At 34.0% G+C, this 20698-nt stretch overlaps 1 protein-coding gene across 2 annotated transcripts in view; it reads right to left on the reverse strand.

The window, feature by feature from the left end:
- The window catches only part of LOC107722911 (RNA-binding motif, single-stranded-interacting protein 1-like), a 73814-nt gene extending 60835 nt beyond the window's left edge, over nucleotides 1-12979 (reverse strand). The window contains exon 1 of one of the 2 annotated variants that reach the window (XM_016531408.1): nucleotides 12864-12979. In XM_016531408.1, coding sequence (XP_016386894.1) covers nucleotides 12864-12935 — 72 coding nt within the window. In that variant the 5' untranslated portion in view covers nucleotides 12936-12979. Of the gene's footprint in view, nucleotides 1-5034; nucleotides 5167-12863 lie in introns of those variants that run through there. The other variant, XM_016531409.1, reaches the window with a different exon arrangement.
- Between the last annotated feature and the right edge of the window lie 7719 nt (nucleotides 12980-20698).

Consider the following 20698-nt stretch of genomic DNA (forward strand, 5'->3'; position numbering starts at 1 on the left):
CACACAAACAACACTCAAAAACATCACAAAACAGACTCTTCGCTCAAATACTAATGCATATTGAATGTTAAGCATGCTTGCATGCATTTACACGCACTATGTAATGTGCACAATGCTCTGGTTTTTAAGCGAGGGGATATTACATTTCATCATCTCCCCTTTGGCTGCTCTTGGTTTCCTTTGGCCCGCATACTTCACATTCCTGAGTGAGTCCATCAGGTTTTGTGGTTTTATAATTTCATATGTGCTATACAAACTGGCTTAACACTGCGTTTAGGACGAGAAGCCAAAACAAGTGTAAATGACGTAAAAAACAATGACAAAGAAATAAACATATATTCAAAAAAAAGGGCCATTTATAGCTTTTTGGTGTTATCTAACTGCAGGAAGAGCTGGTATGTAAACTGACTCTCCTCTACGGTTGGAAGACCTGGTTGTGTAGTTAGGGTGAAATTTATGAAAACATGTTCAGGTCAAGCTTAACCTTATATTATATTTTGCATTAATTAAATGAAGCGTATTGTAGGAGCATTAAAGCTTTTTTGCATTGTGACAGAATTTTCATGGCAATTAGACACAGATGACCTTAGGAGTGCTTTACTTTTTCACATTTATTTTGAATTAAAGTGATTTTATTAAATGATATTTATTTACAAATATTTATATTGCACTACATTTAATCTAATATATAATTATGTATGTATGTATGTATGTGTGTGTAAATGATAAAAATATTATATTATATCAAATTATTATATTAAATTATATTATTATATTTTACTATAATTTTATTTTTATTAAAAGAAAAATGATAAAACGTATTGACATTAATGTAATATATATATATATGAAAATATTTACATGTATATATTTTTATTCATATAATTTGTATTATATATAAATATATTTAATATATAAACGTAACATATTTTTCTTAAATATATACATGCATGTGTGTGTATTTATATATACATAATAAATATACACAGTATACACACATATTACTATGTAAACAAACTACATACTATGTAAACAAAAACTTTTATTTGGGATGCAATTAATCGCGATTAATCGTTTGACAGCACTAATATATATATAAAATAATTAAAAATGTATATATAACATAAAGTAATTTTATTAAATGATATTCAACTTTATTAAAAGATAAATCATATTTAAATAAATTAAATATTATTTAAATAAAGCATTATAATTATTATCATTATTATTATACATAATTAATATTCTATTATCTATCTGCCTCAACATTAAAAATTAAGCAAATGCAAAGCTGACATTAAATGTTCACAGCATAAAAATTTTCCAAGAAGTTTCCAAGCCTATCAATTAAGAAGTTGATGTTTCTGTAGTACTGATATCAAGACTTGATCAAGATCTGAATAATTTAAAGCAGAGATTCAACACAAACCAGAAACCACATTTAAATTATGACATAACAGACCAAAGGAAGTCTGGGAATGCTGTAGTGACCAAAACATGTAACACAAATGCAAACTCTCTTATATATTATACAGTATGAGCTTCCTCCAGCTATGCTCAATCTGGAAATTCAAAACCAACTTCATCCAGTGCATTAATGAAGGATGAGCATGCATGATAAACACTTAATGATGCTTCTTCTTCACTATCAGCTGCTACTAAATGCACGCAGAACGTCTTGTGTTTCTCCGTCGCTCTTGCTTTGTCTCTGAGGCTGTGATGAATGTAAGGCACATCCTCACACCTAAACACAGCATTTCCTGTTGTCTTCTTAAATAACTTCCCCTGAGCTCATCAGTTTTCTATTTCACTCTGCTGTTTTGAATATAAATTTGATCTTACGAGCACCGAAAACACCTTGTGGTATCAATAATCCCCGGCTCTGGCCGATCGTGCTTAGACAGCAGTTTACGTCGGATAGTTAGGATGTAAATAGGTCATTTACAATCCCACAGCGAGCAGGAGTAAGATCTTTGCCCTTGGATCCTATCCTTTTCCTGTTTGTGACCAAAAAAATCAGACTGGAAAACATCTGCTATTCAGGACAGAGCAAACATGAGTACGTCAACACCAGCCACAGATCAGATGAGAAACAAAGCAGTCGGGCATCAAAGATTTGGCTCAATTACACACAAAATAGCTTCTGTTAAAGCTACGTCAGAAATAAACCAGTTCTCAGAATAAATGCCACAAAATGAGATAAAAACTGACTAAATATTTAAAATACAGGGGAAAAAGGGTCACTGTAGTCAATTGATGCATTTGAGACAACAAAAGCATTAAAAGTTTTTCCATTTAATTAATACACAAGAAAGGATGCATAAAATTGATCAAAAGTGACAGTAAAGATATTTATAATGTCATAAAAAATCTATTTCAAATAAATGCTGTTCTTTTGAACTTTCTATTCATCAAAGACTCTTGAAAAATAAAATACTTCATGGTTTCCACAAATATATGAGGCAGCACAGCTGTTTTTGACACTGATGATAATCAGAAATGTTGGTTGAGCAGCAAATCAGCATATTAGAATGATTTCTGAAGGATCATGTGACACTGAAGACTGGAGTAATGATGCTGAAAATTCACTTTTGCATCACAGAAATAAATTACACTTTAACATATATTAAAATATAAAATGGTTATTTTAAATTGTAATAATATTTCACAATATTACAGATTTTACTGCAATTTTTGATCAAATAAATGCAGCCTTGGTGCAATGTCATAACAATGTATTCTAGCAGAGCATTTATTGTGTTCTGTGACCTTGAGCATCCTGACCCTTAGCTTAAGCATTCAGACATTTTCAAAACAGACAAAGTGATACGGATGAATTTTAAAACGTTACATAAGAAGAGAGGTGGAATAATGTGGTTTTCTGCACTCAAAGGACACTCAGGGTCATGATGGTGACCTGCTGGCACCTTTCACTCTGCCGTGTACGTGTTTGTATGAATGATGGCAGCATGTCAACAGGCAAATGAGGTAGCAGAAAGGGATATATATATATACACACACAATAAATAGTTTCTTGAAAATAAATGCAATTATATATATCCACATGCATACAAATGCAAGTTAATGGCACATATATGCTCAGTCCCAGATGGCACGCATTTTCATTTGTAACCACTATGAGCCAGTTCAGACTTCACAGCTGACTATTACCTAAAATGTAGACTGGGAAGAAGACTGTGAGAGGGAGCCATTTGGAACGGGACCAAAGTCTAGCACGATCATACCAAAAGACAGAAAGATAAAAAGTGAGAGTTAGTTCACATAAAGCCTGGTACAACGTGCAGAGATATTTAGAAATGCCCTGTCAAAATTATTGACTTAAAATGCAAAATATTGAACACAAACTCAACTAAAACAACTCTTATCTTTCTTTTATTAGCCTTAGTTAAACTTCAGACATTTACACTCTTAGCAGGAGATTTCTTACTATATCAACTTGCCATTTTCAGCAAAATTCAAGAAAAGAAAAACATAATTTACGTTATCAGTGAAAAATTATTTTCATTGAGGAAAAACACAAGGGAGAAATTGATTTTATCTGCCAGGAACCGACTGCATCGTAAAAAAAAGTATGCATCGAGAGCTAAAATAAATGACATCGTCCGAACTGGAGAGTCGTTTTAGAAAAAGTTACATTTAGATAAAAGATTAAGAAGCCAAGTCAAATTTATCTGTACAGTGCTTTTCTCAATACACATTGTTTCAAAGCAGCTTTACAGAAAATCCAGATGTTTATGTTTATAATATCTTAATATCTTCATGCCATATATGTGCGTTTAGCAGATTGAAGTTGGACGATAATATAGCTTACAGTTTGCAAAGATACCAGCAGATATTTGCTATATTATATATCGCTTTACGTAAAAATACTGTATGTATGCAGAAATAGTTGGACATAGGCCTACTTATAAATCCAGCTGGATGATATATGGAAGACTGTTTCTCCAATGGATATAAAAAATAAAAAAGGTAATTGCAACTTTATCTCACAATTCAGACAATTTTGAAAGGAGAAAAGAATTCTGAAAAAATAAAACAGTGAGCGAGATATAAACACACAGGCTAATTGCAAGATATCAGCTCACAATTATGAGAAAAATTCAGAATTTTTCTTGCAATTCCAAGTTTTACGTTTTTATTCCAAGATTATATGTTTGTCTCAGAATTGCAAGAAAAAAATCTGCTAAAATGTTGCAATTACGTATTTATTTTAATTCCGTAGTTCCATAGCGATAATATAGCTACATTTTGTGACGATAAACAATCACGCAGCTAAGATTTGCTATATATAGTATATCTTGCTTTACATGAGTGTACTGCACTTGAAGTAGGATATACTTGTAAAGTACCCATACAAATATTTATCCTTTGGAATAGCATGCAAAATATGAATTAGGTCGATTTCAGGACATTTTTGTTGACATTGCATGATAAACATCAGAGTCCAGAAGCAAAACCAGTTAAGAACTGCTGGTTTATAATAGCAAGGATGTTTAACAAAATCTAGAGGAGCTTTAAACCTACAGGAAAGCAACCCACAAATCAGCCATAAAGTAGCCCTGCTTGACATGGTACAGCTGTCCATGCTGAATGTGCAGAGAAAACAAATGAAGAGGAAAGCGTTCGCCTCCCCCACAGGCGATCAGAGCGACTATATATCACACTCCAACCTGCCAACGTGTGAGCACACATGCATGTGCATAAATCCATGCACGCTTACACTCATGCACGCTGTCTCTCTCTGTACTGTAGTTACGGCGCCCTAAAAACACATTTGACTGCTAAACGAGAAGCTTTTGAACTCCAATGCAACTCTGAGACGTCTAAAGTGCCACGTTAAAGCGAGTGTGCAACTTGCCCAAACCACATTCTCGACATTCTCCCTGCCTTCCACCGTAATGGAGAAACACTTCAGCCCTGTGACTTCCTATCTTGTTCGGTCTCGATCCATTTGCTCTGTATAAATAAAATGTTTCAATCTGCGCGTTGTTGAAACAGTGCCAGCCTACGTACCTTCCTGCTTCTGCCGTCTGGCTCGAATCGAGGGCCCCATCTTCTTGGCGGGGGCCACATTGTAGTCGTCAACAGCGACAGCTTCGAGTTTGTCACGGCAGGCGCTCGCTCACTACGAAAGCAGCGTGTTTACATGTGTGTGTGCGTCTGTCGCACAGGAAGACGCCTCTTTCACACGGATCGTCAAGTGAGAGAGAAAGAGAGAGAGAGAGAGAGTTTGGATGTGTGCAGGGCTGCTGGGAATGAAACACTAGCTTACTACTTACTGAACTTACTGCACAGTATGCACTGTATACTGCCTACTACGATTCACAAATAGTGCATTATGCAATGCTAAATGTTTATGTCTCATGAGCTCATCACGATGCATAACCTTGATGGGCTTATTTAGGTTTATGCATTAGGGAGATGCTTTAATGCAAAGCGACTTATATTGCATTTAAAGGGATAGTTTGCACAATAAAAGAAAATTCTGTCATTTACTCACCCTCTGATTTTCATTTTTGGGTGAACTCTTTCTTTGAGGTACACAGAATTATTAGTTCTTGCTTTCCCTGGGAAAACACTCAGTTTGCAGTTCAAGCAAATACTGAGTCATGAAAATTGATGTTAAAATCATGGCTGTATTTACTTCCAGTTCATTCACATCACATTAGAAATGAAAGGTCAAGTTGAGGGCATTGCATTGTGGGATGCAGTATCCTGTGCAGTATGTAGCTGCCATTTTTTATGATTTATACAGAGAGAAGGTTACCAATATAATGCAAGGCTTTAAAATGTTATGATCCCTGCTAGATTTCAGCAATATTAAAATGAGTGAATTTTACTGTGAATTCAGTGTTAATAAGAATGACTCTAAATGACCGATTTTAATTAGTCCAATCAAAAAGAGATGAGAAAACGAGTAGACCAGAAGATCAGAATGCTCAGAATTGATATGTGTAATTTATTTGCATATATCGTAAGGCATGCTGAGACATCTCTGATTATAACAGGAGTGATCTAGTTTCACTCAAATACGCTGACTGCATCCAGTTTAGACATGGATGTAATGAGTGTTAGGTTGCAGTCTTTAGTGTATGATTTTGTCTAAATTGGAATTGGATTGGGGCTCTGAGAGAGATTCAGTAAAATGAGATCCTCTAAAATTCATGACTGTAATATGATTTGTGTATTTGCATGACACAAAACAACATTTCGCTCCCGCAACCCACACACGTAATTTTAAAACGATCACAACACACGAGACATTTCTCCAAAGTACATCTGGAAATTGAAAAATTACGAGAAGATGATTATGAAGGTTTTTTTGCATCAAAACCTGACAATCACAGCATTAATATTCCCGCAGTCCTGTGAAATATTCATATGTAAACTGGTTATTTGCAGAAAATGAGTGTATGTAAATTGCTCTGAGGGAAATACAGTGACACTGTGACATGTCAGTTGTGATGCTTTCATAAACTCTGATAATGAATCCATCAATTCTAATATGCTGATTAGAATGTGGATAATACAGTGAATTAAAAACTTATTTAATGTACCAAAAAAAAATAAAAAATAAAAACAGATTATTGATAACAAATAAATGATAGTTTTAATATTTGTGCAACAACAGCTTCACATAATTTTAAAAAAGTAAAAAATAAATTAAAAAAAACAATAAAACTAAAATATACATTAAAACTAAATAGCTTTATTTTTGGATAATGAGCTAATTAAAATGGATTAAATACTTAATACCTGAAAAAAATATTGCACAAAAGCTTGACATTATGAAACACTTCAGCAAAAAAAAATATAAATAAAAATAACATTTAAGCTAATATTATGAAACCAAGATCAGCCTGTAAATTCTGACTGAATGAGCCTCATGTACTGATCACACAAAGTTTTAAAGTAATAAAGCTTCAATGCCATCACCCTTTAACGTTTAATGCTCTGTATTGTTGCATCACGTTTCTTCATCATTCCCACATGTACATGGTATAAAATCCTCCTGTCCACTGATACCCACACAGAAATAACTTCCGCTATAGCAGAAACTCAACCGGCTGTCAGATTTCACTATATAGCGTCATCCGACAGTCTTCAAATACACAGCGAAACTATTTTTACCCCATTCGGTCTTCACATATTTACATACACATTTACTGAATTGCCTGTTTACACAAACTAACAAAGCAGGTCTATTAATACCAGACGAGTCTGTGTGGCTCTCATTGACCTTGTCAGTTAAGCTGAAGGGCTTTTCCAGCTCTCCGCCTGTGTTTGTGAGACAGGCCCTTGGCAGAGCGCTTCACCGCCGTGGTGGGTATTATTGTGAGCTGGTCCCTCATTTTCCTCATGTCAAAAAGTTCCCAGAATGACTATCGTAGGAGAACAATTGGAATTCTTTCAGCTCGGCACAAACATAATGAGGCAGCCGCGGCGCTGGTTAATTGTGTACATTCCGCTGCCAGGCAACTCTTCAGACTTTATTGTAAACATTGTATAGGCCCTTCACAATGGCTTTGTTTGCAGGCTCTGTGTGTAATGTCCAATGGCAGTTAATGTGCTAAAACCCACCCCTCGATCACAGGCTCATGTTGACACGGCCAGCCCACCTACACGGATGAAAAACTGGCGCTTTTTAATTATTATTCATATTAACGATGCATTTTTGAACACTGGTGATAATGCAACAGCACGTCTCTCTTGACTTGTAAATTTAACATGAATAAATTGTTACAGTTCAGTTGCTTCTCAAAGAGCTACATAATTCCCAGTCCATTTCATGCATTCTCAAGAAAATGCATACCGCAGTCTCACAAAAATACGTCCAGGTTTAACATCAAAATGCTGAGGAAAAAAAAGGAATTCTATTTTGCATAAAGAAAATTAAGCTTATTTTACTACCATTTATATTAGTTGCACAGTGTTTTCATTACAATTACAGCATTAAGCAAAATTCCCCCACATTTCTCAGTGCCACAATGCAACTGAATATACATTTGATTTTTGTTTTGTTTTTTTGCATTTCCATTTATACTTTTGCTAAAAACAGTTTTGCACAGACCGTACACAATTTGCACACTATTATTATTCTGCACTTACCAGATTATATTTCCATTTTCATATACTTTTCTAAACCCTCATGCACTAAACTGACATTTGTTCAATGACAATAAATTGAATTTAATGCAATCTAAAAATGACAATAAATGGCTGTTACACAAAAACTTTTATTTAAATCAGCATAAGTTAAAAGGAAATACTGCTATGCAATACGGGAAGCATAACTTGGCAAGAAATGTGCTTTAAAATAATGTCATAATGCAAAAACCTTAATGGTCCTTAAAAACATGCTCCATTTTCTATAAACAAAATATAATAGTGTGAAATATGATTTTGACAGGTGTTGACCCTTTTGATACTTCAATTAATTATATTTCCATCTGCATATACTATTCTAAACCAATATTCACTGACATTTGCTCAATGACAGTAAAATTGAATTTAATGTAATCTAAAAAAATCCATAAACAAAATATAATAGTGTGAAACACAGTATGATGGGAACGTTTTGACAGGTTTTGAACCATCAATTAATTATATTTGCATATACCAATATTTACTGACATTAGTTCAACGACAATGACGTTAAATTTAATGTAATCTAACAATTACTATAAATGGCTGTATTACACTATTTTTTATTTAAATCAGCACAAATTAAAAACAAAAAATACTGCTATGCATTACGGTAAGCATAATTTGGCAATAAATATGCATGACAATAATGTCACAATGCAAAAACCCTAATGGTCCTAAAACATGATTCATTATATGCAAAATATAATAGTGTGAAATATGTGTTTTCGACAGGTTTTGAGAGATTGAACCTTTTGATACATAGTTAATCACAATCAAATCTGCTCAAATTCAGTGCATGATTTGTTTGTAGCTTAAGCTGTACATTATGCTGTAAACAGTCGAGTAGAGCGCCATATAAATGTGTTCTACCTCTCCGCCTCTCAAATAAAGACAAAAGCTGTTGGATTCCAGCCTCGAAAGAAATCAAGCTGCTGTAATAATAAAAAAGGCCGATCCTCCCTTCCCTGTCAAAGGTTATCTTACAAAAGCATCTCAAATTGTTCCAAGCTCCTACAAGGGCATTTGCCCAAAAATAGCAAAACAGTCCAGACACTGGAAACTTTCTGAACCAGAAATGAAATTCTAATTACAAAAATAAGAGATGATGGAAGATGAATGGTGTGGACTTAAAATGTGGTCTATTTATTCTGGCCACTTCACTGAGGAGTTTATGGAGCATTTATGGACTCTGTCTTGTATAGCTGTAAGTATATTGCAGTGTTTGGTTTAGGACGCTTTTGTACATATTGCTGGTCCCACATAAAGTCAACATGTTATACTACAATGCAAAGCTTCATATCATCTCCTGTGCAACCTAAATCTTCCTTGACTCTCTTCCACAGTAGAACGACTGATATCTTTCTATACTTCCAATTTCAATCAACAGGTACAAATTTAAACAAATTAAAGATGCAAAAAATCTAATTTGATCCTATTTACTTCCTGCTCTTACTGTACATGATTCATCAGTGCATATTGGTGTAAAGAATAAATACTGTGTTTAAATTTAAATATTTAAATATAAAGAAAATCTACATCAAAAATATAAAAGAAAATCTATATCAAAATGTAATTTGCTATGCCACTGAATCAACGTTTATTTTTGGACGACATCATTAATGCTATGGATGCATGATGTGTGGGGAAAAAATCTGATAAAAATTGTGATTGTTATTTAAAATGCAATTAAAAAGAAAAATTCCAGGTTTGCTGTGCTTGTTTGTAGGGCTGCACAATTTGGCCAAAATTTGTGCTTATATATCAAAATGGCTATAAAACATTGTAAATTAATAATAATAATCATCATCATTATTGTTATTATTATATAATAATTCATTCATTCATTCATTCATTATAATAATGAATACATAATTATAAAGTTGTTGTTATTATTAATTATCTAATCATTTACATTTTATTATTATTATTATTATTAAATATAATATAACAATTACTAAATTAAAAAAAAATAAAAAATTTGTATTGTAATATTCCACTGTAAAATACAAAGTTGAGTACTTAAAAATAATACAATATATTTTTTGCATTACTGTAAAATTAGTTTATGACCGCCTTAATTCATTTTCAAACATTAACCATCATACTTTTATTTTGACTGATTTTAAAAAAATGTAACATCCACTTTTTACTATCCAATAAATTCTCGATGAACAAACTCAACTCAATGTTTCCCTTAGAAATACATCAGATTAAGATGGGTTGACACATTGACTTTGATAAGAGTGAAATATGAGGAGTGCATAAATGCATAAAAACGTTCAAAATCTGATACTCATCTGACACTCTGTCAGCAGAAGTTTCATCCACATCCATATTAATAAGGCAAACCAGTCAGATCAAACAAGCAGCCACTGCATTAACTGTGACATGCAAAGTTTTGATTGACAAAAACTTGTAGCATTTAAGATTTATGTTTCCTCAAATCAATAGGCTACTTTCATAAAGCTCTGTGATATGTGACATGTTCAGAAGGAACTGGATCTTTTGATAAATGAAACCCGATTAGCATCATATCTACAGTCAGGCTGTATAATGGATGTGCTCCACCCATAGAGCGCCTCAGTATTGATCATCTGTGATCTCTCTGATAAACAGCAGCTACCTTCCTCTCTGCTCTCCATCATTTCATGCCAATTCTCATGTTCTTCTTTTAAACAGCCTTTTAACACAACTGAAAGGAAGCAGTGTGAAAACGGCATGTCTAATTTAGCATATTAAAAATATTGGAGAAAAAAAATCGGAAAATTATAGGTCGACCAATATCATTTTTTAATGAAAGATGCTGATGGAGTGTGGTGTAAATGAGGAAATATACTCAAAATTTTGTATAATATTTGAAAACATCACATGATTTGGCCAAGCAGCTAACTATAGGCATGGTTTTTAGCTGAATGCACTAAAATGTCCAAATATTTAGCTGATTGCACTAAATACAAAAGAAGTTCAAGTTCATTTTATTTGCATAGCACATGTACAGCAGCTGCTAGGCTGACCAAAGTGCTTTACAGAAGAGAAATTTATAAAAACATACACAGAAAACAAGCCAAATTAAAATATGAACAACCCATTAAAAAATTACCGAATAACAGTAATCAATACACTAAGGAAAACAGATAGGTTTTTAGCAGGGACTTAAAGACAGGCAGAGAAGGGGCCATTCTAATTTCTAAAGGCAGGGTATTCCAAAGCCGTGGCCCTGCCACCGCAAATGCACGCTCCCCTCTACGCTTAAGTCTAACATGTGGAACTACCAACAAAGCCTGGTAGGCTAACTTCCGCCAACATAACCAACGTGACCACCTGCTTACACACTGCTTCCGTTGGAAGATACCGTTGGAATAGCTGGGACTATTTTCAGGTGCTGCGTAATATCACAGCACCCATGGTACGGCAGCAAAGTTCCTTGATTATTACGCCGGAATGAGAGTATAGTTCCTAGCCATATCGGCCTAGAAAATCGCAACTTTTCATTTTCTGTCGGTCTTAGTACACGATGTAACTACAGAAGAGTCAAGTTTTAAATAGGAAAAATATCGAAACTCTTTGGTCATTTTTGAGCGAGATGCTAACGGTCTAATCAGATTCAATGATCTATGCTAAGCTGCAGCTAAAAGTGCTACCGCCAGACCCGGAGATCGGCTGAATGGATTCAAAAACGGTAAAACTCAACTGTTTAACTCGAGGGGAGTTGGAAAATGAGCCTATTTTCAAAAATAGTGGAGTGTTCCTTTAATGACTTGACTGTAGCTGAAGAAAGTTTCCGTTTCAGTTTCAACAACATCTAACAATAGCCTTAATTGTCAATGGATAAAAACATTTTCAGTTTTTTTCAGTTTTTTCAGTTTATTTGTTTTTCTATTTGAGCGAGAGCTATTGTGTCAAAAAGTATTTATTTAAAAAGTAATATTCATTCAATAATCAATATATTTTTTATAATAAGCATTTTATCTCATAGTTTATTTCATTCGCCATGATTAAATAGAATTATCTATAATATATCTGCCATTCGGCTTGCTCTGAATTCTGCATGTTCCAAAAAAAGTCAGACCACTAATTTTTAGTAAATAGAATACTAAGTGTTCGTTTAATAAGCAATTTCGATTTTTGTAATTGTACTATCGGCATTAGCCTACTATATCGGGCATATCGGTCAACCACTTGACTGTAAATAAACAACAACCTGTCTCCTTACAATTAAACTATGATTATTTTGAACTACATATATATAATAATTCAAAAGTGGATAAACTAGTATGATAAATAAACAAGTTCACAGGAGAATCGATCACAACAACACTAGAGCTCACTGAGATTGACTTCAGCCAGCGCGCGATGTCATGCCACAGGAATTCACTGGCCAAGAGAACGAGCAAAACATTTAATAACACCAAAAAACGACGACCACAACGAGTTTAAACCAGCACTGCATATAAAGCAGCGACGATTAGGTTATATCTGGTTTTGACTGTTTATATCTGATTTTTAAAAAACGATTTAAAATGTCCGCCCGAAAATCCCCTCAAGTAGCCTATGCTACAAACTTACAGCAGCGCTGACTGACTACAGTATCAACCGATTCCCTAAAATGTCGCACAATATCCAATAAAACATGACACACAGCAGTCGGATTTACAAACGCGATATCAAACATGAGGTAAAACTGCTTTTCGTACCTTGGCTTGCAGGTAAGGGGGGTAATAATAGTAGGTATATTGGGGGTACATCTGCCTCCACACCTTGCCCATGAAGATTAGCGGTAAATTTAGACGCGGATGTCACTTCTGTCAGACCAGAAACCCGGAGAAAAACCAACACCGACCGCTGCTGTCGACGTCCAAACGCTGGGACTGGAGAGGCGAGGTGGGCGGTGGAGCAAAGCAGAGCAGCCACCCTCCGGTGCACACAAACTCTGCTTAAAAGTCTACCACACAGACTAATAAACAGCAACCAAACGCTGTGCATCTAAAAGCAGTGGGTAAGAATTTGTCAGAGTCTGTGATAAATGTTTCAGTGTTTTTAAACTTGCAGTAGCTATATGGTAAAAAATCGATACACAAATGTTCTTGGTTGGATTATTAGTGCACATATTGTGCACATATTTTTACATAAGAATATATGGCTTAACTACTATTTTGAAACTGCTTGTCAACATTATGACCCTGCTCATTTTGTTTATGAGCCAAATATGGGGCAAGTTGTCACACTTTTTTATGGCAGTAAATATTCTCCTGGGAGATATTGACACAAACCTTAAAAATGTAACTACTTTTGAATATTATAATATTATTGAATCTTATTGACTAGGAAAAACAAGATACGGTTAATTTAAAATGCTGACCAATATCAGGGGCATATTGTCACAATATATGGGGTAAGTTGTCACAATGATGACTAGGGTAGGCTTTTTGGCACAAAGTTAACGTATAAAACAATTAATGAACACAGATATATTTATGAAGTGGCAAAAAGGGTCATAATAAGAGAATAATAGCAAAATTAATATCAATATCATGTAGCCAAATATTTCACTAGCATTCAGATTCGAGCAATCATGTTTCTAAATCTTGTTAATCTTGATAAAATGTGTGTATATTGGCCTATTTAATATTTTTTTTATTGTTGTTGTACAATGATACAATTCCACGAATAAAGGCTTTGTTTATATATATAAAGCTAGAGAAAACATTTAATTAACATTTAATAACTTTTTTTTTTTTTCACCACACAATGATTAATGAAACAGCAAAAAAGGGCAAAAATAAATATCAAACCATGTAGCCAGACCTGAAAGTGAGTTTACAGTGGATTGTGCAGGACTGCTGATCTGCTGATAGGCCAACGACTTTTGAGGAGGCTTTTTGACTGGACATTGAGGCTAAAGGTCAAATTCATCCTCCAGAGCATCTATAGCATCTATATTGGTACATGCTTCTGTTTCAGATCCATCCTTATTTTGTTTTTTTGTTAACATCTTTATTAAATACAGACATTAATTGGCATCAAATCACTGTTTTATCAAGATTGACTACATTTTAGAAACATGGCTGATTTTGAATGCCAGTGAATGAAACTCTATGCAAACAGAGGGTTAAGTATATAGTTCAGTCATGAAACTCTAGATGGCGCATTCTGACTTTAACATTGTCATATCCATCACCATGCTAAAATGTTCCGAGAGTTGTCATGATTGAAATGCAGCTTTTGCAACATTTCTGCAGGCATCTAGTGAGTGATGCTTCCTGTTCAGCTTCAGGAGACAGGAAGCATCACGCATGTCTGAGCACCCTGTGAAGAAGGGTTGGACCAAAGCCTGCTGTAAAAAGCCATGAGCGAGTGAATCCCCTTAATCTAGACGACAGAGAGAAAGAGAAGCGAAAAAGATGACTAAAGCTATAGTCATATAATTAGGCGCATTATACACCTGAAATTTAATGTTTCAATGAATAGCTGTCCCTTTCTAAGTTTACATGTGACCATTGTCTTAATTGCCTTGCAATTAGTCTCAGACGGCACTCCCACAAACTTGTCTGATGCACATTGTGCAAAAAAACGGGACCTTAAAACATTGTTGCAAACTTCTGTTATACTTATTTGATATGCATGAAACCAGTTCAGAGTAGCTCCTCATCTGTAGCTCTTGCTATTGCATGCATGTTTTTGTTGAATGCGCAGTAATCACAGAATAAGATGTGATGTTGTCCTGTGAGGCGTGGGAAGGGCCTCTTCAGGTCACCTTGCGATTTTTTTGTTCCCGTCCTGCTGCTGTTCCTCTGCCCTGATACCAGCTTCCAGATGGAGCGCGTGACGCAGTCATTTATCATAGAAACACTCGTTGTTAAGACAGAACACACACATACACTCATTTATTGCAGTGAGATGTTCATTTGCATTGTTCAACAAGAAATCATTAGTAATTTCTGAGGGAAACAGGACATCTAACAAGAAAAAAATTAATTTTGTCCATTTTGAATTGATTGGATTGTGGAAAGTTGCTTGAAGGCCAGTTCATCTCCTACACAAACTCATGGTATTATATACTGTGTTTACTGTTAAAATCAACTCACCCAAAAATCTGTATTTTTCGGGTCCAGCTAATATGCAGGTCTTTTATTTGTAAGGCGAAGATTTCTCCATTTGTAAATGTATGGACCATCTTTGATAATGCTAATACAATACCTGGCCCAGTGTTTGGTGTAACAACTAGTTCAGGTGAGTAGAGTTAAACATGGAAGCCTGTTACTGCCACCAGATAAAAAAATAAAATAAAAAAGGTATTTGCGACGAGATATAAATAAAAAAATGCAAGTTATAAATTCAGAATTGTGAGATATAAACTTGCAATCCTGAGAAGAAAAGTCGGAATTGTGAGATTTAAAAAAAAAAAAATCACAACTACCTTTTTTACATTTTTTATTTTGTTGCAGAAACAAAGAACAATTGCGAGATGTAAACTCAGAATTGCGAGAAAAAAAGTTAGAATTCTGAGTTTATTTGTTGCAGTTCTTTTTTTCTCAGAATTGCAAGCTTATATCTCGCAATTCTGACTTTAAATTTAGAATTTTTGACTTGATATCTCAAAATTGACTTGATATCTCAAAATTCTTAAAAAAGTAAGAATTGTGAGATATAGCCGCAGAATTGTGAGATAAAAAGTCACAATTACCATTTGAATTTTTTATTCAATGGCAGAAACAAACAAACAAAAAAACAAGTGTAAACAGAATTCAGTAAAAATAAAAGTGAGATGTGAACTTAGAATTGTGAGGGAAAAATAAATTTTTTATCAGAGTTTATATCTTGTGATTCTTTTTTTTTTCTCAGAATTGCAAGTTTATATCTCCCAATTCTGACTTTATATCTCACATGACTTTATATCTCAAAATTGCAAGAAAAAAGTCAGCATTGCAAAAAAATTGCAATTACATTTTTTATCTTGTGTCAGAAACATGCTTCTATATTCTAAGGCCTGAAATCCATTTTTTTTAAAATTTATTTGTTATTTAAAGTTTTTAATTTAATTCAAAGCAAATGAGATGCACAGCAAAAGGAAAGAGGAAACCCCAAAATTCGCCAAATAAACTGCATAACAAAGACACTCACATGGGTGTGAATATGCTAGACACCTGGACACAGTCAGGGAACAAAGATATCACATGGTCCTAAAACAAGGACTTCAAAATAAATGCTTTACATGAACACAACCAACAGGCACATTAAAACAAGACAAAAAAAACCCTGCATATATTAAATAATTCAGCTTATGTCATTAATAATTTTGAATGTTGTAGGGCCTGTACAGTTTGTGGTAATTATAAATATAATTTTATCATTTTTAAGGACTTTTTTTGATGTATTATAAACTATTTTGTAGCTTGTTGGTTCCACCACATGATGTCCAAAGTAAAATCTGAGTGCTGAAGTAAAATTATTCCAGTAGAAGTAAAATTATTCAATGCGGGCCATTGAACTAGATGAATAAAAGCACATCTAAATATAAGTTTAAACACATTTATTAGTTGACTTAATGGAGTTCTTCTTTATATTTAAAAATGACCAAAATAGACCCAGATGAGATTGACATACAATATAGACGTAAAATAACTTAAAAGATGAGTTGGTAGTGGAAAAACTGAATGAGAAATTACTTTTGATTGCAGACTTTGCTGTCTTTGACGAATCTGAGCACAGTTTAAGATCTTTGTTGAGACGTGACATTACTAGGGCGTTTTTTTTGTGTGCAAACATCTCCGTTTGATCTTCATTTACTGTGACTGCTGATCTTGGTAGTGATTTTCTTCCTGTTTATGTACACCGTATCCAAATCTCCCTTGATTTGGGGGCAAATATTAAGTGTCAAGGTTCACATGAAGCAACGGCTCAGTGAACGCATGTGTTTCTGAGGACGTTCATTCTGCTGACCTGTGCTTTGTGTTGTCATGGCTTTTTGCAGTGCTCTCATACTTCAGCTTGTTTTTCTCTCCTGTCCATCAACTCTGCGGCCTTTGTGATGGTGCGAGCTCATTGGTCGGCCCACTCCATAGGCCCCCCCCTCCCCAGGAAGTTTAGAAAACAGCAGCAACATTTTTGGACAATAGAACAATGTCAGTGACACAGTTGATTTAAGAATCTGTGACACATTCGTGTGACAGGAAATGACAGTATAGGGAAAATCTCAGAAGAAAGCACTGACTGCTCAAGCTTCACTTTAACAAAAATATTTTTGTATGTTTGTTAAAAAAAAAGTTTCGACAGTGATGAGATTTGCTTAACTATGTCATAATTCAGTAAGTCAAATTACTTTTTTTTTTAAAAATATATATTAATATTGTATCTATATATATATATATATATATGCACCAACATGAAAATTCAGTGCCAAAGCCGAAAATAACTTTTTTAAAACTTATTTTAAAATATGTTTTATATAATTGTTTTTATATTCTTAATTAATGACTTTAAATCAATTGTATTATTTTGTACCATTAGTTTTATTTGATTGTCTCTCACAAAGCTTTATGGAACTGTGCTGCATTCATTCATAATATAATTTAAATGCAAAAGTCTTATACCATTTTTAATGCCTTGTCATATATATTTAGCTTCAAATCAAATATGATTGATCTCAGATCTGATTGTTTTGGTTCATGACAAAACTACTGATGGTTTTTAAATCCCTAAGAAGAAAAACAGTGGGGAAAAATACCTGCAAAAAGTACCACAGATTTTCTCAGCAGCCTTGGTTGCATTAGTATGTTTCCCGTTGTGTTGCGCTATATATCAGGGAATTTCAAAATGGTAATTTCCAGTGGAAATTGGCTAAATGTTATCACATTTTGGATATGAATTTCTATTACATTTTATTAGTCATGCACAGCTCAAAAAATATGATATTGATTGAAATTGCTCTTTTTTTAATAATATTTTTTTTATTAATTTTAGAATTTTAGGTAATAATAATTTTCCAGTAATCACAAATGAATGAATAAGCCATGAAAATTAATTCACTGTGGACATAAAACATCAGCTGAACAAATAATTGTGTGTGTGTGTGTATATATATATATATATATATATATATATATACATCAGTCAAAAGTTTTTGAACAGTAAGATTTTTAATGGTTTTAAAGAAGTCTCTTCTGCTCACCAAGCCTGCATACAGCAAAAGCAGTCATATTGTGAAATATTTTTACTATTTAAAATAACTGCTTTCTATTTGAATATATTATTTGATTGTCTCTTACAGTGCTTCACACACACACACACACATATATACAGTGGGTACGGAAAGTATTCAGACCCCCTTAAATTTTTCACTCTTTGTTATATTGCAGCCATTTGCTAAAATCATTTAAGTTAATTTTTTTTCCTCATTAATGTACACACAGCACCCCATACATACAGAAAAACACAGAATTGTTGAAATTTTTGCAGATTTATTAAAAAAGAAAAACTGAAAAATGCTCAGTATTTAGTAGAAGCACCCATTTGATCTAATACAGCCATGAGTCTTTTTGGGAAAGATGCAACAAGTCTTTCACACCTGGATTTGGGGATCCTCCGCCATTCCTCCTTGCAGATCCTCTCCAGTTCTATCAGGTTGGATGGTAAACGTTGGTGGACAGCCATTTTTAGGTCTCTCCAGTACCCACTGTATATATATATATATATATACACACACACACACACATAAGTGCGTGTTTGTGTGTGAATACAGTAAATGAAATGACTTATTATGTTAGCATAGGATACTCTAGTTATGAAACAAATTAGTGAAACTTCTGAGCAATATGACGCCAGTTGAGTCATCACCAAAAATAGACGTTCAAATCCAGTACAAGTTCCTTAAATTTTTTTTTTTCTTTGTCTCTTTCTCTGTTGTATGTACTTAAATGTCCACCTAAGTCAAAGCTTTATCTTCCCTGACAGAGGAGATCAGATTATCAGGGACTACTAGTATACAAAATTCACCACCATGACTCTCACAAAGGTGTTGATATGTGGTTTCTAAGGTGTTCTCAGTGGTTTCTAGTGTGCTTCTGTATTGCCGAACCCGAAACATTAACATATGACTGCCCACATTTACACGTCAGTGTCTATTCAGTGTTCAGAAACTAGCAGGATAGATACTATTATTCCTGAACAGCAGGAGAGCTATAACATTCCCTCAGCTCATCCTGTGGGTCTGTGAAATGCGATCTTCTGTGTTTCCTCTGCATTCCAGTGCAAGATTCCTCATTACGTCTCGCTCCCGTGGGACGGCCGGCTCTCAGCCGTGCCCTTTGTCTGATCCCAGACCTACAGCAGTCTGTTTATTCTGCGGTTTCTGAGACATGTGGGGGAAAGCAGCCGACGTGCCAAAGATTTACCAGCTCCGGCATGTCAGCGTGTCATTCTGCATCACCCTGACTGTGTCTGTAAGAGGGAACAAGAGAGAGAAAGACAAGATAAACAGAGATAGCGACCCTAAACGCGTTAATTGCTGCTTTCTTTCTTTACTCTGCATTTTTCAGTGGCTGATGCCAACATGCCACTCAGGCGTACTTCCTTTAGTCAGTTCAGATTTTTGTAAGATTGTTATATTTATTGAAATAAGAAATAGTACTTCTTCACTTGACGCTTAAAGGTTTGGCTTTGTAATAATAAAAAATGTGAACAGTTTTTGATTAAAATGGCTGTATGTTTGTAATTTTCTGTTGTAATACACTAATGTTTGTAAATCTTAATGTTTTATGGTTGTTTTAACATCTGGCCAGAGGACTACAGTTGACAATTAGCCAGCTGGCTAATACTGGCATATTTACAGTTAATATTAATCAATATTATCAATATTAATGTTAATTAATATGCATTTTCCTCTTAAATAAACTAACTAACTAGAGATTATGCTGATATACAAAATAAAATTGTACAAGATATTATTTTCTTTATAACCATTGAACGACAGTGACTCGATATTGAACAATTTATCAGCCAATATGACTGTCAATAGTCATTTTTGTTTTCTTTTTTATTTGACTACTTATTATATCTTAAAGTTTACTTATTTATTTAATATTACTTTTTATTCATTTAAATCTAAATCTAAATTTCTTATTTGCTTATTTTAATGGAATATTTCACCCAAATTTGTTTTTAAATTTGCTTAAAATGTACTCACCCTCATGTCATCCAAGTTGTAGATGAGTTTGTTTCTTCATCAGAACAGATTCCAAATGTATTAAGACGTTTTTATTTTCAAACTGTTGAGTCTCTTATCTACAGTATAATATTGCTTTCTCCAGTGAAAAAGTCATCTCTTCTGAATCAGGAGAGAGATCTGCACAGATCAAGCCAAAACAGCTCTAAACAAATATGTGGGTGGATTTTGATGTGAGAGACAACAGGAGATGAACTTTATTACTGGAGGAAGCGTTATTATGAATTATGGACTTGTTTTTGGCAAGAAGCGATAGTTTGAAGTTAAAAATGCCTTAATGGATTTGTTTCTTACAAACACACAGCTTTT

This window comes from Sinocyclocheilus rhinocerous, unplaced genomic scaffold (genome assembly GCF_001515625.1).
Source record: "Sinocyclocheilus rhinocerous isolate Xijiao unplaced genomic scaffold, SAMN03320098_v1.1 scaffold934, whole genome shotgun sequence".
NCBI lineage: Eukaryota > Metazoa > Chordata > Actinopteri > Cypriniformes > Cyprinidae > Sinocyclocheilus > Sinocyclocheilus rhinocerous.